The following is a 23551-nucleotide window of genomic DNA, read 5'->3' as shown; positions in this document are numbered from 1 at the left end:
GGTTGTGAACACAAGTGAGCAAGAGTGCACACACAAGAAAGCTCCAATAGAAATGTTCAAATGAAACAATACAAGTACTTGGTATATATAGTACTGAAGTACTACTGGTCAACCATAGGGTTGACTTTACGCCTACAACACCATATCTTTGTAATCTCTTAGAGATTGGACTATACGTTTTTCTCACCTTCAAACAAACAAAAAAATGGTCACCGCTGGGTCACAAGTGCCATAGAATGGTGCAATATTTTCAATTTGATCCAATTACCATAATAATTCCCCCTTCACAGGGCAGGTACCACCTACCCGTCCCATCTCCTTCCAGGCCTAAAGGACCTCCTGTTGTAGTGCTTTAATCTTGTTGATGTTTTCTCGCATCATAGCAGACTTGGCGGGATTCAATTCTCTCATCTGCACCTCAAGAGATAGCCTCTTCATTGGGGAAACACAATTGTAGAGTGACACCAAATGCTCCCATATCCTTTTTCTAGTGTCATATGCTTGTTGTGATTGATGACCTAAGGAGTGCAATTCAAGAAAATAAAAGAATCTACATGTGCATAAATCCAATCCCAAAGCTGATCCATTGTCTCGGCGTCCTGCTCAAGGATTCCAAGGTTTGCATCAAGTGGATCTGCTTTGAAACTCCCATGAGAATGAAGTCTCCCAGGTCATAGGACTGTAGAACTGACTCCATCATCACTCTCCACACACCGTAATTATTACCATCCAATTGCAAGTCCACCGGCAATGTCGGTAAGACAGGGATCTTAACTTGCTTCTCGGCCATCCATGTAGGCCTGCCATGTGTGGCTAGGAGAGAAGAAAGAGGGATCTGAGAAGAAGAAGAGAATGGAAGAGAGGAAGGGGCTGCTTTGTCGATCATCGAAATGCTTGCTGTCTGTGCCTCTTGTTCCTTCTCTCAAAGTCGCCTCAACTCCCAAGCACGCCTTGTGCTTCTCCTGCGCACCTGATCTACCCACATCTCTCAGCAAGAAACCCCGTCAGCCCTAGCTAGATCTTTACAGTCTGTTCAAGACACAGACGATGGTTTCCTCCATGCGCGATCGTGAGGGTGGGTGGATTATCATCGGAAACAATATCCCCATGTCAGCCTGAAATGCCCACGAACTGTCCATGCCTCAAACGCCTGCAAGCAACACTCTCCACCAGTCCCTTGATGACCTCCAAACTGCAGCGAATTCTCTTCATGCTGGTTGCTTGCTTTTGCTGCTCTCCTAGTTCCAGGTTCTGCTTGTTTTGCTGCTCTTATACCATGTGAAAGTGCAGCAGATTTGTGAACAGCAAACTGAGAACAAAACAGGAAAGGAGAGACACTTCGACACCCAAGATCTAGAAAAAACTCGCTGAGAAAACCCTGGTACAAGATCAGAAAAAAGGGCAGTGGAGCAGTCAGTCTGCTTATGCATGCCCGACCGGGGTCAACACATAGGTCGGCCTAACTGACCCAGCACGGTCGGGTCTCAGGTTTGGGGCTTGATTGGGCCCCCAAACCAGCCCTGTCATCAGTTTTTCCAACACTCCCCCTTCATGAATAATGGATTAGACTTCAGGCCCATCAGGTTGGAAGACTTCTCTTGCTTGATTCTAGCAAGAGATTTGGTTAGGATATGAGCCACCTCATCTTCTATCGGACACTAAATAAGCTTAAATCTGTTGCTCAATATCTTTTTGCACATAAAGTGATGCTGCACCTCAGTGCGCTTTGTCCGGACATGAAATATAAGATACTTGGCCAATTTAATAGTCTATCAAAACACACTTCGATCTTTTTGAATAATTCTAATCTCATCCCTCAGTTGCTAATGTCATGGACGCTGATAAGGGCAGCCCCGGTAACGACTTCAGGTCGAGGAACCAGAATCCTTAGCTTGGTGGAGTTATGTGATCACTTGCTGGAGTGGGGGGGGATCCCAAACTAAGATAGCGAGATTGACGACTTACTATGGATCGTCCATGCTACTAAAAGAACCTGGAGCCTCTCCACTCCACCCCAATCCACTCTAATAGACATGGTCCCAACATGGGCTGCCATACATACCAACTGGGCAGACCAAGAATCAAAGAGAAGGACTTGGTCTAAAGGCCTCTTTAGGAGTTTTATTTAGTGTGTCTTTCATAGCAAATCCAGTTATGAAGGTACCTAGTTGTATTTACTGATTCACACTTCAAGTAGTTTGGTATATTACGGGTTTTCAGCATACTTGTGGTTTTCTCACTTAGAGTGTGTTGGCAAAGACCAACCTCAAGGCTTCCTCTAGGACTGCCATGCATGTGGGCAATCAAAGATACAGTGCCTCTATGACTCCTCTCCAAAGCTACATCTCGAACAAACCAGCTATCTGCATCTATATCCTAGCCAGTGTGCCCACTACGAGGGCTCCCTCAGATCTAGACCCCCTCCCCCCAATGACACATTGAACATTTTGGGTAAAGTAGAGGACTTTACATGAATTGGATTGGGACCCGGGCGATTGGTGTTGGAGACATTCTTGTATTTGGATGCACTAGAGTTCTCATTTTTGGGCTATCCGGTAAAAGTAGGGAAAGGAGGATTGATAGCACACCTATAGTGGCAGCTCATTGGGAGAGGTAGAGACTTTCTCAAAGATTTCTATCAGATTTTTTTTTAAATAAGAAGATTACTACATTAAGTATGAATGAAAACCGCGAGAGCAAGCTCAAATGCGGGAGTACATCATGCAATGCATGAGGAAAAAACAGCTCAAAATGAGGTAATGAAGAACCAAGGCGGAGGCTGAAAATGCCATCTCAACCCTGAGGGAGACTCAGAGAAGAAAGGAGATCCTCTCCAAACTCTAAAAAAAGTAACTCTCTTGGCAGTGGCTGCTTTGGAGGATCCCTGCATGCTCGCCCAAATGGCCATCAGAGTGTGTATTGTGTCGGTCCAAATATTGGCCATAGCCTGGGAAGGGTAAACCTGGATACCCTCCATCGCCTCTGTACACCTGGCTCTCCAAATATGCCAAGCTGCAATGCTAGCAAAAATCTCCCAAGACGTGTCTACTGAGGCATGAGCAGCTTTGAAAGGAGTGAAGGGAACATTCTGGAGGGAGCAAGACTCCACTAAGTGTCGCCGTACAATGAGAGCGGCCCTTGAAAAACACTTGAGGGCCAATAAGAGATAACCAAGCCAGGTCATATAGAAAGGTGCTATATGAAAGATGCTGAAAATCCTAGCAACACCTTTCTAGATCGTCATTGCCTGTCTGCACTCCCAAAGGCAATGCTGTATTGACTCAACTGCCATGTGACAACGAGGACAAGTAGGGTCAGTCGCGAACCTAGGTTCACTGCAATCCCTCCAAGAATAGAAAGCCAAAAGAAAAGAGTGATCTTTCTATTCTTGAGGGATTTTCAGAGCCTACGCCAAAATTTATTCCGCACAACTGCGAAAATCTGAGAACTATCCCAATGTGGCGCTTTGGAGGGCCTCCAACCTCTACTGCTGAGCTGAAACCTCTGGGCATTTCTAATTGTGTAGTGAAAGAAGGGGAAGCTCTTCTCTTGGTGCCCCTCATCAATCCATTTCCACTCCCTTGGGTCCCACTGCAAGAACCTAATTAGGGAACAACCATACAACCAGAGTCTCCATGACCCCAACGCAAGGAGAATAGGATCAGGGTCAAGATACCACTGTGAGTCCCTGCCCCACTCCATGAAACTTGCAATCCTGGCCGGCTGAAATGCAACCTCCAAAAGAATATCATCAGAAGATCTGATAAGTCTACCTCCCGACTGAACATCAAAGACAAGGGTATCCTCGTGTGCATCCTGTAGTGCAATAATCTGTAACAGAATGCCCGTCCCTGAAAACGCTCCCCACCAAGTGGACTCTATGAGCAGCATGTCATTTGTGTCCATCCACTCTGGCGGAATGGCTGCCTATATCTGCTATATCCTGAGTGCACTCCCTCTGAGGTGGCCAACTGCTAGAAGTCCTCAATCCTCTAGAAGTCTCGTAAAGGCCTGCCAAGTGCCTACAGTAGAAGCAGGTCCCCTCTCCCATCTACACCACTGCATATAACGTGACACTCCAAGTGGCCTGCCGTGGTCATCCAAAATCGAGTCATTCCACATGACTGGCTGCCTTTGAATTTCTTCACGAGAGGTGGGTGGAACTCTACGAAGTGTGTTTCTGAAGCAGCCCCAAGCTTTCAAAATAGTAGCCATGAGAGGGGAAGGGGGAGATTTGAGATGGGCTGAAGTAAAGATCCATCTACTGTTGTCCAACCAATCTCCCCCATGAGAGGGGTACAAGATCGAATGTTGCGTGAAAAAAAATCCTTCCAGGGCTCCTGTCCAGGCATCAATCCACGTACTACAAACTTGCAGAGCAAGGCCATACACTGTAAGTTTGGGTCAATAATATTGAGACCTCCTTCTCTTGTGGGGGGGTCTCCCAAGCCACCCTGGCTACAACATCTGAGGTGCCATCTAAACCGCTCCATAGGAAGTTCTTGATAGGTTTCATGAGCTGAGCGATACAACCTCTAGATCTGCACCAACATGAGCAAACAAACCAGGCAGTGGCCAATAATACGTGGTTCACAACCACAACTCTGGATGCAAGGTCAAGTCTGGCTGAACTCCAAAAGATGAGTTTCGTCCTGATACTCTCCAACACGGGAGCAAACTGTTGTGCCGAAGAGATGCCCATCCCAACCTGGCATCCCAGATACCTGATGGAGACTCCCCTCTGAATCCAAGTGAACCCTATGTCAATCCTCCAAACTTGAGTGTTCTTATCACTGATCCAAAAACCATTGGATTTGTTCCAATTAATGTGTGCACCTGCCGCAATGCAAAACAAATCCAAAGCCGTCCTGAATGAATTCAGTGTCTGTGGAGTGGCATCTAAAAAAACAGCCGTATCATCTGCCAACTCATTGTCTAAGAGCTCATCCTCCTGCCTCAGAGGAAGCCTTGCGCCCTACAATCCCAGCTTGAGCTCTAATGTAATAGCTCATAGCCTTAGCCACAAAAAGGAATAAAAAGGGGGCTTCCCTGACAGATTGATCTGGTAATCTCAAACCTGTCCCTCGTGACTCCACCAATAAGAACCTAGGCTGATTTGTAGAGGGCTGAAACCCCTCTAATCTATGCATCTGAGAAGCCAAAACGAGTAAGTGTGCCCTCTAGAAAGCCCCAATCTACCCTATCATAAGCTTTCTCAAAGTCCAAGAGTAGAATGGCCAGCCTATGGCCATTATGTATGGCCCAATCTGAAGCCTCCCAAAATGAGAAGATGCTATCAAAGATGCTCCTGCCATGCACAAAACCCGTCTGCGTATCATGGATAAGATCTGGTAGAAAGAGTTGCAGACGAAGGCTGATAGCTTTAGCTAGGATTTTATACAAGGTACCCAGTAAGGTAATCGATCTCCACTGAGACATTGAATTCCTGCAACCCCCTTTTGGAATCAAATGAATGAGGCCCTTCGTAAGTGAGTCTGGCATCTCACCTGAGTCCCATACACCCTGCAGGGCTGAGGTAATGTGATCCCCAATCTGATCCCAAAAAGAAATAAAAAATAAGGGGGTAAGTCCATCTGAACTAGGACACTTGCCCTTGTGAAGGGCAAAGAGAGCAGTCCTGAACTCTACGTTGGTGAAGGGTGCATCAAGTGAAATAGTCATATCCCCTATCACCAACCCAAGTAAGTGTCGCCAAATAACCACTCTAGCATCATCCGTGGCCTAAGTGGCAGGATCTGCTGTAAGAAGGGAGGCATAGAAATCGGTGGCAACCTACGAGACGGCATCTGGATGTGTCTGAAGAACTCCGCCTAAGTCAACAAGCTGTGAGACGCTCTCCCTACTATGTCTGGGGCCAAGAGTAGAGAAGAACTGCTTGTTGACCCTACCTCCCTTATGTGTCCAAAATGACTCTGTGGCATGAAAGGCATACTCTACTCTTTGATGTAAGAGTGACTGCTACTGAGCCCTTGCTGTAACAAGGCGTTCTTATATCAAAGCATTTGAAGGCCTCTTCTGCTCCTCCCTCTGGAGGACAGCCAACTGCTGGCGGATACCTATCTCACACCTGAGGATCTCCCCCTCTTGATACAAGCAACTGAAAGATAAAAGTCACTAATATCAGAGAGGGCTGCGGCTAAGTCTGAAGGAGAAAGCTACTCATCCTGCAAATGAGATACCCAGGTCCTCAACACTGTCTCTGTAAGGCCCTCCTCTACATAAAAGGAATCTGGAATCCTAACACAAGAAGAGTGGCGCCTCACATGGGGATCTGAGACCATCAAACCACTAGAAAATGATATGAAGTGGACATCCCAGCTGGAATGCAAACAGTACCACCTCTATCAAGAGCCCAATCATCCACCTAAAGTCTGTCAATCCATGCATGTATAGGCATCTGCAATCTCCTGTTCGACCAAGAAAAGAGGAGAGAATGTGGCTGAGTGTGAAAAGCATCATCATGCCAAGCACCCTGCCACTGTACTGAAAAAGGAAGGCATCCCACACTGCTCTCTCTAGGGAGTGAATGCCACCTTCCCTACCACCCCTTTTGTCTGAGAGCATTTCAACCATGTTGAGATCGCCCCCTATAATCCAAGCATCTGCAATATGTGACCAAGACAACAGTTCCTTCCAAAAAAGAACACGATCCCCTCTAGAATTGGGTGCATAAAGGTTTAAGAGACTAACCTTATGCCCACCAATCAAAAGTATAATCCACTAAGCTCTGGAAGGGACTATGATCCCGTGTCCAATCACGAAGGGGAATATAGAAGAAGAAACAGAAATGCAAGTACCTCCCCTAGTGCCCAAGGCGGGTGACCAAAAAGTATGGCCTGAAAGAAGCTTACCTGACTTGGCACAATCCCTAACATCCAATTTGTGTTCTTGAATCATCAGAATGTCCATGGGACCCCCAGTAACACCTGGATGAAGTTGGTTACGAATCAGCTGCCTGCGGCGGCGGTGAGGTACACCCCCGAGGTCCTGAACGTTCCAACTGACAATCCTCATCTGCGAGAGGAGGAGGCCGGATGAAAGATCCTACCTGACCTGGTAGCGGAGAAAGCCCTCTCCCGCGAAAAGTTCCTCCTATCAAAAGGAGGGAAGTCAACTAGGGAAAGCACACCCACACGTGTTGAGGGGGAAACTCTATCCACGGACGTCTGAAAGATATGCTCCTCGAGCGTAGGGGGTACAAACTCCTCCTCTGCCTCAAACTCAGCTAAGTCTACCAGAATGAAAATGAATTCTTGCGGAGTATCTCTGGCACAGGAGTGCAAAGGAGCCCCGCAAAAGGAGGAGTGGAACCAATAACCCCCTTACCTCTGTCAGGTGTAGACAGACGTGCAAGAGAAGAAGAGAGTTGCCGCTGCATGACCTCTGCCACGACTTTGACATTGTTTTCAAGTAAGGCACGGGTCTCTAGAGAAAGGTTCTCCCTAGGTGAGTGCTCTTGTACATGAACAAGGGCAGGAAGAGTCTCATCTACACATGGAACCAGGACATGAATGTCTCCTACCTAAAGAGACGGGTCCGCAGTCCCATCAGTGGTAGCCTGAGGTATTGGCTCCCCAACTCTGACAGGCACCCAACAGGGGACGACCGCGAAGCAGAACGTGCTGACTGTCCTGTCCGCGCTCTAGAGGTACCGGGACAAGAGGCTGATGGTCCTGGATGTGAAGCCGGTCTAGCAGCATGTGAAGTGGTAGGAACTGGCCGTGAGGAAGGTCCAGGTCGGGTGAAGCTATGAGGCACACCCGTGGATCTTTTAGGTCTTTTCTTTTTCCTTGGGCAATCTCTAGCAAAGTGCCCAAGGGTCCTGCAAATCCTACACTGATCCTGTCTCCCTGCAATCTCGACTCTTTGTTTGAAGGAGGAGGCATCTGGACGTTGAAGCATAATGTGGTCATCCGAGATGTTAGGGTCAGAGACAATGACCCTAACACACGATACCCCATCGGACTTGACCACCTCTATTGCTGAAGTAGGCATCTCAGGGAGAGGGGGGATCTCAGTAATCACTCCAAAGGCGGCTCCAATGGAATGTAGCAGTCGATAGTACACCTGAGGAAGGTTTGAAAATCTGATGAAGAGTGACGTCGTACGGCTGTCTTCCTCGACACGATCAAACCCCAGTGAAGAAGGGGGTCAAAAGAATCCTCCTGGAGCCGAGTGCTAACGGCTAGCCTGAAGCACTGTACGCGCTACCTCCGAGTCAAAAATAATCTGGAAGAAACCTCACCCAAGTATTCGAACATCTGTGAAGTGCCTTGTGAGGTCTCCAAGTAGAGTGGGGAGCATCCAATCCCTGGCCTGTAACGTGGAAGGGTGGGACCCATGGATACGAGCAAAGAGCGATGTCAAGCTCTCCTGCTCTGTATCTTTTTTGAGCTGCTGCAACTCGTCTTTTGAGAAAATGATGGTTTTTGCGGCCAGTGGAAGCGGGTGAGGATTGGCTAAAGACTAAGCCATCGTCAATTGAGGTGGAAAGGCCAACACAAACACAGTTGAACTCTGTCCGACTAAAATGCTGCAAGGAAGGAGATGGAGGAGGCTGAAGGGAGGAGACAGGAAGGAGAAAGAGAGGAGGAGGGGGAGAGAGGCTAGAAAGGAGGCTAGAGAGGGGCGAGGGAAGGGAGCTGAGGTAGGCAGGGAGAGGCTGAGGGGAGGAGAAGGGTTGAAGGAGTGTGGTGGGGTGAGGATAGGGGCAAGGGAAAGGAGGTGGAAGATGGGCTGAAGGGGGCGGGGGTAAAGGAGAGGAGAAGGGGCTGACGGTAGAGGAGAGGGTAGGCGGGGGTAGGGGCTGAGGAGGGGGGAGGGGTAGGGGCTGAGAGAGGGGGCTGTGGAGGGCAGAGTAGAGGCAGGGTAGGGGCGGGGAAAGGGGGCGGGGATAGGGAGCAGGGGAGGGAGGAGAGAGGGGCGGGAAAGGGAGGCAGAGGGCAGCACCGTAGGCGGGGAGCAGCAGCAGCTGGCTCTCGGCATTCTTGTTGATGGAAGGCGAGCTTGACCAAGCATCAATGAAGAAAAGGCACCAAGAGAACCTACTCTGATCTTCTATCAGATTTTTGGCACAGGCTATTGAACAGCTTCAGGCCAGGAAGATCTCTCTTTTTCTTTGGTTGACAGCTCAATTCCTCTAACACTGATGTGCTATCCAGCCTCTTTGAACAGGACAAGTTGTGTAGCCCTGTGTGCTGGTCTCCTTTCTATTGTCCTCCTATTTGAGGAGACTGCCATCATCTAGGACTTGAATGTGAGGGAAGAGAGTCTTGAGGTACTCGCCACCAAAAGTACAATCTCGTGTCTAGTGAAGATATCGTCCCAAGAGTGTGAACCTCCTCCATCTACTCTCCACTAATCTGTGATGGCCGTCTCTGCCTCATGTAATATGATCTAATGTACTCTCTATGTTCGAGTCTATAGTGTCAAGTCCGTAAAGGTTTCCACTCTCCCACTGTGCCAGCCTGAAGCTCCCCCCAGATAGATAGGATGTAACTCCAAGAGTGTGACGTGTCAGTCTTGATGAGGCTGTTGAAGTGAAGAGGTTGTTGCCTCCTTTCCTCACAACCTCCTCTTCAACAAACATGGGGTCTCTCTAAAAGGGAGGTCCTCTCACTGATGAGTCCCAAGCTCTAAGAACTGCTATTGCAAAGCTCTCCTTTGAGCTCCTACCGACGTGCGAAGCCCTCATATGGGTAAAAATCCAATGCATGCTAGGCTCTCCTAGCTCTAGCCTCTAGGAAGTGAGCCCCCTAACAATGAGCTTCACCAATAAAGCCCTACTCTGGCACTGTGGATCGATAATGCCCAAACCTCCTCTACAGTGGGGCTGAATAATTACTGACCATGCAACGTTCGGCCTGGTAGGGCTGCCATCTCCCTCTAGCTAAATGAAATTTGTGATGAGTCTCTTCACTTGGCCGATGCAAGATCTACAACATGCCCAACAAGAGCAAATGAAGAAGATGGTAGCAACTAAAACCCCGTTTGCCACCACCACTCTCCCTACCAATGAAACCTAGGTGAGAAACAGAACCTTGCGCGGAATGCTCAAAAGAACTGGGGCCCACTTTTGCTCTGTCATGATGTCCATGCCTACGTCACAACCCAGAAATATCATTGTTGTTCCTCTAGGAACCCAAGTGAAGCCTGTGTGTGGACTCGAGGATGGAGTGAATTAGGACCCAAAAACTGTTGGATTAATGCAGTTTATGAGAGCTCCCGAAGCCAAGCAAAAACAAAGACTTTGAAATTGGCATGTCCACCCTCCAAGTAAATTGATGTATTATCTTCAAACTCAACATCCAGAAGCTCCTCTAAAGTTGCAATGGGCATCCTAATGCCTCGAATGCCAGTGCCACTTCTTCTCAAAAAATTGCTCAGGGCCCAACTACAAATAAAAAAGGAATGGAGCTACTGGACAACCATGTCTCACTGATCTGGCTATGTGGAATCCGTCTCCTCTGGCACCCTTGACGAGGATGTGACTATAAGCTTAGGAGTAAAGAGCTGGCACGAGACTGATCTAATGTAACAAGAGTCCAAGTACTCAGCAGAGGAGCCCCTTTGAAAACGCTTGGAACTCCAAATCTCTACAATGGCCTGTCGGAGCTTCACATCTTGATATAAAGAGTGAGGGATCTTGATGGTATGCAGCTTCCTCTATGTTGCTTGAGGAGAACTAGCTGAATGGGTGATCAATCCTCCTTTGTCACAAGCCTGCTCGTCCACATCTACACACAATTAATTCTCGACAAGTTGGTGGCTCCAACAATCTCTCAGCCCTAGAAAATGCTAGACTCCCTAGGGTGTGTCTAAACTCCAGAAGGTGCTATGGAAATGCACCAATGCACCAATGATTGGCTGCCGATAGGGTCTACTGAAGGGTGGTCCAGAAGGCGCAGTCTCCACCACTGCACCAACAATTGGTAGCTGGTAGGGTCTACCGAAGTGTGGTCAAAAGTGGGTCCTGAGTGCCTCCACATTAGGGGCATACAAAGAAAGAAGGCCAGCTGTGGCATTTGCTATCTCGTTGTGACCTAAAGGGCTCTCCTTGGCACCACAATGCTCCAGTCTTGCACAGCCTGTGTCCAGTCCTCGGAAACTGCTATGCAGACTCCACCCTGCTAGCCCTCTCTTCGACTACTGGAATGTAAAAGGTCCTGCTCTATTCCCACAAGAGTGTGTGGCATCTAGAAGTACGAGTTGCTGATAGATGGTGCTTCTGGAGAAACAAAATTTAATACTACCTCCTAGGCACTGCAAAGCTCCTGCCTAACAATGCTCCTCCCCTGCCAAAAGATGAGCACCTCCCAAACCTCGAACATTCTAAGAAGTAATCCTCATGATTGAGAAGTGAATCTGGAAGACCTCCGTGGCTCAGAGGCGACCTTGTGCTTTCTACCTATCCTGCACGTGTGCCATCTGGAACAAATCCCAGCAAGTGTGGGAAACTCCAAAGACTCCCTCTCACTAGGTGTGTCTCCTCATGATTGAAACGCACAAGCATAACAATTTCTAGCAAATCACAGGCGATCACACTCTGTTGTTCCTCCCAGCCAACCTCTGTGACAACAAGCTCGTATTCATTTTCTTTCCTCACGTGTGTTCCACCTGCATGCTGTACACAAAGCCCACAAAACCCTAGATGATTCTACATGCCACATGTCACAATTCTAGGGTCACTCCTTGATGCACCATTTACCCTCTCTTGGAGTACCATTAAATTCCATTTGCCCCCTAGCAATTACATAATTTGATGCCCCTAGACCCCTGACCTTTAGAACCATCTAGTCAGTGTCAATTCGCCCTCACCAAGGACCTTGACATTGATTCCTTTAACCATATGCTTGAAGCGCAACGAAATATAATACAAATTGTTGGTCCTCTAAAGGAAAATGTCCAACGACCCTTTCGAGGTCATGTTATCTCAGCTTGAGCATAGCATTCCTTCCCTCTTTAGGCATCAGCATCCTCGATGATAAAATCTGGGAATGCTCTCTACATCTAGTACACAAATTCCCAGGTAGCCTCAGATAGAGGTAGACAATGCCATGCAACTAACACCGTGGGTATCTTCTGATTGCATACTTACATCGTTCCTCGGTCCAATCACTATGTTGTCATGTGTTGGCCACATGTCAACCATATGTTGTCAGGGGTTGATCATATGTCAACCGTGTGTCAACACATGTCAGCCATATGTCAACCACATGTTCACCAAGGAGTACCATACCCAAGGCGATCTCATCTAGAAGGGCGCACATGGAGCAATCAAGGGCATTAACAGCAGTTGCACATGGCAAAGGACATCGTTCAGTGGTTCAGTGGTCCAGCTTACTACACAAGGCCATTGTGACATATGCACATGGAGCATTTACACTGCGCCTTTGTACAACTAAGGAGTCTTTTATCTCTCAATGTAGTAATTTGATCACTTTACTATTACACAAGAGGTATAATCCAAGGGAAATAATGAAAAAAGTACGCACAATCTTCGATATGAAGTCTTTTATCTATCCGCAGGTCTTTAGAAACCCAGTATAGCTGCTTATGCTTGGGCAGTGATGACGACGTAAGTGTTGCTTTGCTTGCTAAGTATGTTTTCCTTTTGTTTTTCATAGAAGTTTTTGTTTACCTCTTTTTTCTTCTCTTTCATTTTCCCTTTTATTTTTTGTGTAGATTTTTGGTCTTTAGGACAACAAAAAATCTAAATTTGTATGATTGGACTTATTCTAGTCTTACAAAGGTATATTTACACTGCGCCGACTAGAAGAGGCTAGCGAGTCAGGAAGTCGCCCAAGCCATTAAGAGAGCCAGCGGCACAATGGCTAAGGGAGATAGAAGGACCACCAATCAGGAGAAAGGGAGGAGATTCTTAGTGAGGGGAGGGACCCTCCAAGGCACCGTGGATAAGGATGAAGGAGAAGGGGAGGATCGGGGGGATTCATTCAGCATTCGGCATTCAACATTGAGGAGAGAGGGAGAGAGGAGAGTGTGTGGTGAAGATAGAGGCTTGAGCTACAAGCTTGCCCGTTGTAGCTTTGTGTCCACTGGGGGATAGACCTGTGTACTTTGACAGATATGGCCACCTCTTGTGACTTGTGACTTGTGACTTGTGGCTTGTAACATCGGGACTGGTTAACAGCAAGGCTTAGCTGTCAAGCAAAATTATACTGACTTCTCATTTACAGGTGTGAGATCTCACTAAAGAGCCTACGATCTTTGGGGTTTGCGAGGCGACATACATGCGTGAGTTGCATTTGATGCAGCATGTCCATACAAACAATGGCAATGCCTGAGAAATTGTTTACCATGCAAACAACGTTTCCACTTGAATTACAAAGTCCATCAAATAATGCTTTTTCTTTGTTTCAGGCTTCACAATGGAAACCTTCTAAATAAGCACTAAGCTCCCAATACATAGGCTAGTTAAAAGGTTGGTTTTACTCCTGAATGAAACTCATTCCTTTAAAGGTAAGATCCATGTAGAAATTTAAACTGCACCTTAACAGTCTAAGTTTGCCAAGTTGTAAGCCTTGAGGACTTTCTGCCCATGGCTGTGTAAACCAAATCTTAACAAAGCAGAGGCAAAGTTGCATGACTAAAGGTGAAAGAACGGGTCACTTGATACAAGAGCAGCAAACATTTTGCACTGTAAAGAAGTATTTTTGAAAGCATTTTTATGTTATCCTTCATTATTGTGTTTTTAACCTTTTAATTCAAATGACAGATCACTACGAGATCAGGTGAGCACTATGGTCTTTTGGATAATCCAGGGACTTCCAGTGCCTCAGGCCATAGGTATGATATGATTTTGTGTATTTCTGCCACTATATTTTTGTTACTTCAAACAAGGACACTAAAAAATACACGAACTTGATGGTGTGCCTCTTTGTCCGCTGGTCTTACCTTTCACTTTTCACGTCAGCACAATCATGCAGCAATGGGGGCTTTCTTAGCGTGCTCTTTATGACAAAGAGACTGTGTATCTCTTCAGCCATAAGCCTTTCTCTTGCTCTTTCCCTTCTGCTTCAATAGAACCATCTTCAGGTCTGTTGTCTGTACCTCTGCACCCCTCCTCTGCTTGGGCCTTCATGTCCTCTTTGGTGCTGTTTATTTATGACTCCAGCAGCTGCTGCTTGTCTTGCACTCCAGGCTCCTCCGTTTTTTGAATGTTTTTCTTCTTTTTTTAATGTTTGTTTAATGCTAGTTTGCTTTCTTCTTGATTTTTTCTTAGGTGTTCTGTTGATTTCTGGTTTTGTTTCGTTTCTTGTAATTCTTCCGTTATCTCATTTTTTGCTAGATTTTAATTTTTGGCAATGTACATTCTGATTTTTTGTATCCTGTTCCTTTGTTCCATTTTCTCTTAGTTCATTTTGTATTAGTTTAGTGTCCTTCTGTTCCATTCCATTCTCTGTAGTTTCCCTGTCAGTTTTTTGTGGGTGTTGTTTTGTTTTCTTTCCATTCTTATCACCTGTTACTTTATTTATCACTGAATATAGTTTTCATTTTATCTTCATCTTTGATTTTTTGTTTCATTTTCTGTTAGTTATGACTTTCCTTTTGTTAGTTTTGATTCCCGGTTTACACATTGCATTCATCTCTGTGAGAGAGCATGGTATTATGATTTCCCCATTTTGTTGTCTGTCCCCAAGAGCTAGGCAAAGTTTCCACACACCCCTTTCTGCCCGTGCAAAGTTATCTATGGTAGAGCAAGTTCTTTTCATCCATGACTGAGCACCCCTTTTCCTATAGACCCATATTATGCAGTGCCAAGAGGGGTCACCATCTCCTTTCTTATACATGGGGAAGCTAATTGAAAATAATAAGCTTCATGAGCTTAAGTCTCTGAGATTCCACGCTTTGACCCTGTTAAACTTCCTCATGATTCCGTTGTTACTAGACTTACCAAATGAGGGGCATCTTTGTAGGGAAGACATAGGGTGTTAAGCATATTGACACAATTAGAGAATGCTCTGGCCTCTCCTAGGATATTGGATTCGAATGGTTCTAACTTCTACTAACGCAAAAATGACCAAGAAAAGAGTTTTTTAGAACTCTTACTATGTCCTGACATAAATTTCAGACCATCCTCTTCTTCACCCCAAATAGCTTCATTTGATTCATATGCTGATGAGGAGCTTTACATATATATGATGACTACTTATGCTGCTCAAGATCTATGGGTTGCAGGCACCACCAGATAGGTACTCATGTCATCCTCAGAGGGATGAACATGGCATCCCTTCTGCTGAAGTTGGAACTGGGTTGAGGTTGACGATACTTCCTTGGTGAGTTATTGCCAGTGCATGGACTGCTACTTACAACTTTGAGCTGCATGCTCATGGACCTCCTAAACCTTTTGGATATTTGGGACTTTATGAAGATCTATATTAAGGCTAGGACAGAACGCTGGCAATTGCAAGGACTAGTGTTCCCAGTGGGTAAGCACAATGTGGAGCTGTGAACACCGATTGGAACCGAATGGCCTTTCCATAAGAATGATTCTATTGTATCTGAAAGTCATGGACCTTGTTTACTTGGGGACGTTTCTGCCTCACTGACTTCTTGATGTCCTTGGTACTCAACTGTTGGTGCCTACATGGAACAGAAGCCAATGCCATAAGAAGAAGGTATGGTGCTCCCCTATTGCAAACCCCTTAATTCGTTTGGATCAGGCACTGACTTATTGGTCCTCCCAATGATGGAATCTATCGATAGAGAGTGTATTAACAATAGAAAGAGTGATGAAAGTGGAGGGATGGCATAGCAAAGATAAGTCTGGGCTACTTGCACAGGAATGGAGTGTTGAACCAGATCGTCCCTCCAAGCACTCTAGCATTGCTCACGAGCTTCCACCCAAATACTAATCAAGGGAAGAAATAGAATTCCTTTACGTGTTCCTTCTAACTATTAGGATCTAGAGTCATTGTTACATTAGTATAACATGAATGCAAGCAACCTTCCTGATCTTGCATGCAGGCAGTGGCTAACCGATTGAGAGGGTAATGAGTCAGTGAAATGAAAGAGACAAGTGTTTGTGTGCCAATGTTTCTAGAAAGAGTACACTGGCCCTAAGCACAACTGCCCCTCCCACCGTCAGTGCTCTGTTGGAAGTATTTGTTTATTACTGAGAAGAACATAAGGTTGAACTCTGTGGGGACAAGTGTCTCCTCCAATGGGCTTAGGCTATCCTACGACAGATTTTGAGGGAGGTAGGCTGGTTGGTCTCTCCTCATGTTGCTTGTCTATGGGCTGAGAGATGGCTGTTGCTAAGAGTTTTGTTGCTGGTCTTGTTATTCTTCTGCTTGATGGAAATCAGGGGTATCGGGACCTTTTTGTAGCCTCTCCTCCACCAAATTGGCAAGATCTTTGGCTGGTTGGAGGTCAGCAGTCAGAATTGATCACTTTGGTAAAAAAGGCAGCTTTGATAGAACATAAATGTATTGAAATTCTGACCAATTAGCGGACTATGTCTTTTTTTTATTTGCTTTTGTCTTCTATTGCCACTGCAACCTTGTGTGGCCTTGATGTTGCTGGTTTGGCTATGTGGTAGGCCTGGTTTGGCTGCTTTACTATGCTATCCTTTAATCTTCTTCGTGGGATCCCTTTTATGCTGCCCTGCTACAAACAGCGCCAAGCAGATGCTGATATCATCCTCAGAGAGATGGATGAGACAAGCACACAAGAATGATTGAATAAGTGATCCTGACCAGCAACGGTTGAATAGTTAGGTCTATCGGGAATCCATTTTCAGGTGAGCCATTGGTGTCATCAGTGCAGGTTTGATTATGGAGAGAGAGAGAGAGAGAGAGAGAGACTATATTTGTTCTTTGGCTCGCCTAGCATAGAGGCATAGTGGTCTGAGTAGTTGATTACAGAGGATGGGCGACCTTTGTTTGTAGTGGTTCTTTAATGTCAAGGGTGCAATGCATTATCTTTGGCCTTACGCTCATTGGTGCCATCAGCCCTGGTGGTAACAGTATAACTGTATGCAATGTTTAAGTTATAATACCCAGTATCACTCTAACGGCTAGAGCCATAGTGCCAGTGATAGTGCCCATCATTGCATCATCACTTCCCTTTGGGCAACGTCTATTCTCATTTTTCAAGGACATGGTTTCCTTGGTTGGAAAGCAAGGATAATCCTAGTTCTTGAAGGAGATGATCTTTGTGAGATTGTACATGGGCAATTAACATGCCCTGAGTACATCATCATAACTAGTGAAATAAGGTATCTTGGAGGACGAACTGGGTTCCCCGTCCGTGGCAAGAGAATGTCTGTTTCCATAAATCCCTTGTTTATTCTCAGCATGAAGCAATCTGTCCATGATGTCATTATTGAAGTCAGATCTTTGATGATTGGTGAATATTTCCGCTCTTAAAGATTTGTTTAAGTTGGATGCATTTCTTCTTCCACGTCTAATGATCTTTGGATGCATCTGATATTTAATGTTGAGAAAATACCTATTACATTGGTGCTTTATTTTGCAGCATATACTTCTATGAATTCATCTTGGATGGTAAAAATATAAGATCTCGACTTCCTCTGACTTCCCACATTGAGTCTTTCAAGGATATTTTTAATTAGCTTGTAGCTGCAGGGCCCCTCTTATTGCATGGATTCATCTTGTTGCACAACTTCTCCATATTATTGAAGATGGAAAATCTGACAATATTCTTACTATCCTCTCCAATAAAAATGGTCTTGATTTTGATAAAATTTCCTATATATCTCTTGTTGAGTATTCTCAATGTCATAAATGTTACATACGGAACCATCTACAATAACTCTTCTTATGCACAGTCCACGTGGTTTAGATTCCTCAAAAGTTCCTTTTATTGCTTTTAAAAAGCATATGTTATCTTGACCTGTCTGTAGTGGTGTGGATCTTATTATGGGGAGAGAGACTATATCTGTTCTTTGGCTCACCTAGCATAGAGGTATAATGGTGTGAGTACTTGATTACAGAGGATGGACAAACTTTCTTTGCATTGCTTATTTATTGTCAAGGGTACAATGCATTATCTTTGGCCTTAGGCTCATTTGGTACCTACCATCAGTCCTGGTGGTAACAGTATAACTGTATGCAATGTAGCTATAATACCCAGTACTGCTCTAACAGTTAGAGCCATAGTGCCAGTCATAGTGCCATCATTGCCATATATACAAAAGGAGATGTCATCCAGCTTGTATTTATGTCCGATTATTGTGCTAGTAAGTGTTACTCATACACAGCGATAGCTCACAAAAAGAACATAAGAAGAAAAATTAGAGAAAGTAGTATCCCAAGGAGAGTCCGGGCATGTCAGATATGTGCCTTTCATCTCCTTTGTTACGCCTTGTGGGCTGAACCCACGGGCGTTGTGAGGCTGCCTGGCGTATTGATGCTGCAATTATTGTGCCTGAGATGGGGTCGAGTACTCACAGACTTGTCCAGCGAGTGCTCACTGGACTGTCCTACTGACTTGACAGCTCTGCACAGTGGGCTCATGGTCTCGTGCTTTGTGGTGCCCATTGAGTGTATTTCTCCTGCCATGTGAAGTAGTACTCTATGATCATCTGCTATTGGGGTCCCTGCTTGTAAAGTGGTCCTCATGAGTGCTCATTGGTGTGTGGTAACCTCTGATACAAAGAGTGCCACACATCTGGAGTCCGGATATCGATGACATGTCTGCTGTCCTTGAATCCTCTATCAAATAGACAGAGGTATTTATATCTAGTCGCAGAGTACTGGGCACATCTTTACATTATGAGTTCCCTGTCTCCACCTGCTGCATGTTGCATAGAATGGACAGTCACAAGTCCCACCAATGGTGTGTGACTCTATTGCACGCCTTGCCGCTATCTGTGTCCTAAGATGGCCCACGGCTATCAGCATGGCATCAAGAGAAGGATGTGGAGACATCCAGAACGCTAGTTGAATCTGTCATTGGTCAGCAGGCACAAGAACTGCTCTGTGTAGAAGCCTGCAGCAGCGGGAACACATATGTTAGTTGACTGTACACTTACCCTGGCTATACACTCTGACACATCCAGATATGTGATGAGCTGGAATGATGCATCTGCCTGTACAGTCTCGTACAAACTTTGATATCATTTGGGGTGCATTTCTTCCCGCAGATTTTATGCTAGAGCATCATGGCTTGTAGCCTCTCAATCCTACACACTCTGCATCGTGGGGATCTATTCCCCTGCATACATAGGGATATTGGTCTGAGCAGAGAATTGAAGAGGAAATATTTTACGTTGACGTGCTAGAAGTGGGCCTGAGAATGTTCTCTCTCTATTCTAGAGGGAGGCATACCATGAAGATGCAAGACATGGAATGGAATGGAAAGGAAAAGCAAGACTAGGAAAGCATAATGGAAATGAAACAATGCGAGAAAGAAATATACAACTAAGCAAAGTACTTACATGATCAAGAAAGGCATGAGGCTTGATGAAAATGACAATGAGAGTACAATGCCTTTATAGGATAGGTACACACACTCTAAGTGTCAAATGTATATGGGATAAGTCCCATAGTGACACATGGCACTCTAGGATATAAAGTAGTATAGTACTACTCTAGAACACACCTAGCGGACCTTCATTTTACCAAGGTTGACCTTCATATAGCTTGTAGGGCTTCCAAGTGTCCCTATATACTTTCTACCATATCCAAGATCAACACTAACTCACTAGTGTATACCAAAATAGCCACCCAAGTATTTCCTAGAGCTTGGCCTCTACCTCCCAGTGTGTCCATGAAAGAAGCTAATTCATCAATGCAGAGTACAATGAGGGTACCCCTCCTTCATGTCAAAGTGCGTAACTTTTGCTGATGACTCTTTCATACAAGACCATCACATCCCAAATGACGTCACAGAGAGAGAGAGAGAGAGAGAGAGAGAGAGAGAGAGAGAGAGAGAAGAAATTTTTTTAATTAAAAGTCTTCGGAAGATCAAAGGGTCTATGAGACTAAAAAGAAACCGATACAGTGAGCTGAGGATGGAGCCACTAAGCAGGCATCAACACCCATGATGAATACAAATGAAAACCCAAGTCCAATACATAGAGAGAAACTCTCTGGGTTATGGAAGTGGGAGCCAAAAGGGGCACAACTCTGGGAGGGGGGCGTCGATGTGCAAGGCCGATGTGGTGGCATATAACCTGTGATAGATTGCTATCGACTATCGACATGTTTGGTCCTCCGTGGTCTCTTGGCTATAGCCCTACGGCGAACAAGTTCCACCGTCACTGCTATGGGTCGGGCCTCCGGTCTGACGAGCATGGAGAGAGAGTTTATTAAGGTCTCTGAAAGATGGAAGGGTCTTTATAAGTCTAAAAAACCAAATATAATAAAAGAGAGCCATAATGTAGGCATCCACTCCAAAGGTTGTCTGAGACGAGAAGAACAAGTAGAAAAGTACACCGCAGTGTCTCTAGTGGAGGGCGCACATAGCCTAGCATGTTCGCATGAGAGCCATGGCCATGGGTGTTCCTGTAGGGAAACCAGTAGATTAGCTGTCTACAAAGTTGTTTGAATCTCTGTATGTTGTCTGGGGGACCAAACCCACCAGCTGGTTGTTGACCAATTGGTCCTGGTGAATTTGGTCACCAGAGCCACTATCAGCGATCATCTCGTCTGTCCATCCAATTGTTGTCTGGACTGTGCCTGATACTCGCTCATAGAGTGTCTTGACTGTTCAGATGATGTTCCAACCATACCCTAAGTTTTGTAGATGCCTTACCACTCGAACCCATTGACACTACGTCAAAATCCTTGCAAGAATCCACAAAGCAACAATAAATTCTCTACTTCCTTGCCTTGGCCTCCTCAATGATTCCTTGGCTTTGACCAAAGGTTCCATTGCAGTTCTAGATGGTGCAGGTCAGGGTCTCGGTCCTTTGAATCTCATAGACCTTGCCTCCCTAGTAGGCAGGTGTGTCAACGGGCATTCATCTGGGTCTAGCCAAGAGTCACCCCTCCAAGACTAGTGCCCACTTCCCCTTCCCTTTTTGGCAATCGGCATCAGGCTACTATAAGAGGGTCCATCTCTCCACTTTACAGGGTGATATTCTCATCCGTATGGACCTAGCACAGTGCTGCCAGTTGGGGTTGGGTGTCCCTCAAGCGTATCACCAGGGCTTAATCTCTGTTGAGGTCTCCCCCTACGCGCCAACCATAATTACCAGGGAACGCAATTCCCCTTGCCGAAACGGGGGGAACGCCATTCCATGAAGGAACACTTGGAACATTCCCGGGACACGGACCAAGTCTGGAATGCCCAGGGAACATGTTCCCTTGTTCCCAGAACACATGTTCCTATGCAGTCTATGGCATTCTGAGTTTTGGTGTGGTGTGCGACTGGCAAAACAGCCTGAAACTGCATGTTCAGGCCCATTCTTTGCTCTCACTGCTTCTCAGCCCTTGCTCCAGCCTATACTGCCCTCTCAACTCTCTGTTAGCCTCTCAGCGCTCACAGCTCAGCCCATTGCTAGGCCCCTTCTCTCACAGCTCAGCCCACCATCAGCCCCCTCCTCTCAACCCTCACCTCTATCCTTTCCACTGCCTCTCTACCCTCAACCCTCACTTCTACTACCCTCTCAGTCAGCCCTCAGCCCCCTCCTCTCAGCTTACCTCTAGCCTCCCCACTCTCAGTACTCCCTCAGGCCTCCTCTCAGCCTTTCCAATCCCAGCCCTCCCTCAGGCCACCTCTCAGCCTCACATCGCAGCCCCGGCCCCCTCCTACTCTCAAGCTTCAAAGTTCATCCCCCTTTTCTTCGAAGTTTTCACTGCTCAGCCCCTCCCTTTGCTGAGAATTTGCAGCTCTTTTGCTGCATTTTTTTGGAGTCCCTATCCTTCTCTCTCCCTCACTTTCACGTTTCATCCTCTCTTTCAATGGTTTCTTCATGTGGTATTGATACGGACAATAAGTCACCTTGTCAGTTGGAGGTGGATCCCCAAGCCAATTACGAAAAACGAAAGGAGCATGCAAGTGGCTTTGTTTCTTTTGTAAAGAATGCAAAAGTGGAAGCATAGACCAAGTGCACAGGCTCATTTATTGGGAGTGAAGAAGCAAGGAAATACCCCTTGCCCTTCAGTTCCAGCAGATTTCACATGTTCAAAGGCACTTACAGAGAGGTTGGACAGTATTGGATCATGACCCGTGGTTCTTGATTCTCAAGCTCCAGCATCGCCAGCCCTAGCTGCAGCAAGTTCTTCCATGTGTGATAGCACGCCTTCTTTTGCTAATATTTCTGCCTCCTTGTTTGGGAGTAGAGCTACATCCTCATATACAGCAGGGGCTTGCACTTTGCTAGCCCCGACAGCACAGGCTAGCCTTGTGGCCTCATGGCATCCTGAGAGGAGGGCACATATAGATGCCTCATTTGGCAGCGTCTTTTATGTAGCAGATGTACCCATGTTAAAAACTCGCAATCCTTACTTCATTGATATGGTGAAGGAGGTTGCAGCCTTTGGACCACCATCATACACTGGTGGTCCATACACTGGGGGAGAGAGAGAGAGAGAGATGATTTTTCTTGTGATGTGCATGGATGTATGAGAGTGAGAAAAGAGTCAATGAAAAGAACAAATATTTATTGCCCCCCCTCAAACCAGACCAAGAGTGGGAGAACATTTTTCTGGTTAAAAAAGTAACAATTTTCTTGTGTGTTTCATGCTGTGGATACCTTGTACCATCTCAGTGGCCAATTTCTGCTTCCGGTAAGTCATGCTCTCCTAGTTTTGCATAACAAAGGAGTATTATGGCATATCGTTCAATTTCCTTGCATTAATGACCAGATTTTGTTTTTGGCATCTATGCAGATAGCTAATGTACATGCATATATTTCTAAGAAGAAAGAAGAAATGAGTGACAATGATGAAGAGTGGGATGATTGAAATATTGAAAGAGAGGAAGTGATGGGTATTCTCAGGTTTGCCTACCCTCGACCTGTCAATGTTCGTTAAATACATGATTAATATTTTCTTTCAAACATGAAGTCCTTGGTATCAGTTTTATCTCAGTAATAGCAAATTGTTTGATAATTTTCACTACTTTATAGTCGTTCCAAAGAGGGGAGCTTCAAAGACCATCTCCTTTTGAGTTCTTAGGTTTGTTGTATTTCTGGAAGTTATCCACTTTTAGTTACCTGTTCAGTTTTTGCCCACTCCCTTATTTTATTATTTATAATTGTTTTGCCTGTAAAATTAATTAAACATAATGATAATAATTGTTTCCTTGTGTTTGAATTGTTTTCTTACTAGTATGCGACCCATGCGTTGCTGCGGGATAGAGAGAGAGAGAGAGAGAGAGAGAGAGAGCTCCTTTTAGCACATGCATTGATCGGTTCTTAAATTGCTAATCAATCAACCTTGCATACTTGGATTGGAACCCGGGTGTTGTTGAGAAAGAGAGAAAGAAAGAAAGAAAGAAAGTTAATTAAAGTCTTGGGGAGACCGTGAAGGTCTATGAGACTAAAGATAACTGATACAATGAGCATAACGGTGGCAGTCTCAAAACGGGCCAGCCA

At 45.6% G+C, this 23551-nt stretch overlaps 1 protein-coding gene across 4 annotated transcripts in view; it reads left to right on the top strand.

Annotated features, from left to right (window-relative positions):
- LOC147889145 (uncharacterized) overlaps window positions 1-23205 on the top strand; it is a 187051-nt gene extending 163846 nt beyond the window's left edge. For all 4 annotated transcript variants that reach the window (XM_087391349.1, XM_087391347.1, XM_087391346.1 and 1 more), the window contains 3 exons: window positions 13757-13827; window positions 22724-22742; window positions 22845-23205. In XM_087391349.1, coding sequence (XP_087247475.1) covers window positions 13757-13827; window positions 22724-22742; window positions 22845-22919 — 165 coding nt within the window. In that variant the 3' untranslated portion in view covers window positions 22920-23205. The remainder of the gene's footprint in view (window positions 1-13756; window positions 13828-22723; window positions 22743-22844) is intronic.
- The last annotated feature ends 346 nt before the right edge of the window (window positions 23206-23551 follow it).

The sequence above is a fragment of the Dipteris shenzhenensis genome, chromosome 20, assembly GCF_047967505.1.
Source record: "Dipteris shenzhenensis isolate YYH24624 ecotype China chromosome 20, Dip_SZ_1.0, whole genome shotgun sequence".
Lineage (NCBI taxonomy): Eukaryota > Viridiplantae > Streptophyta > Polypodiopsida > Gleicheniales > Dipteridaceae > Dipteris > Dipteris shenzhenensis.
This window is presented reverse-complemented; position numbering and strand designations above follow the sequence as displayed.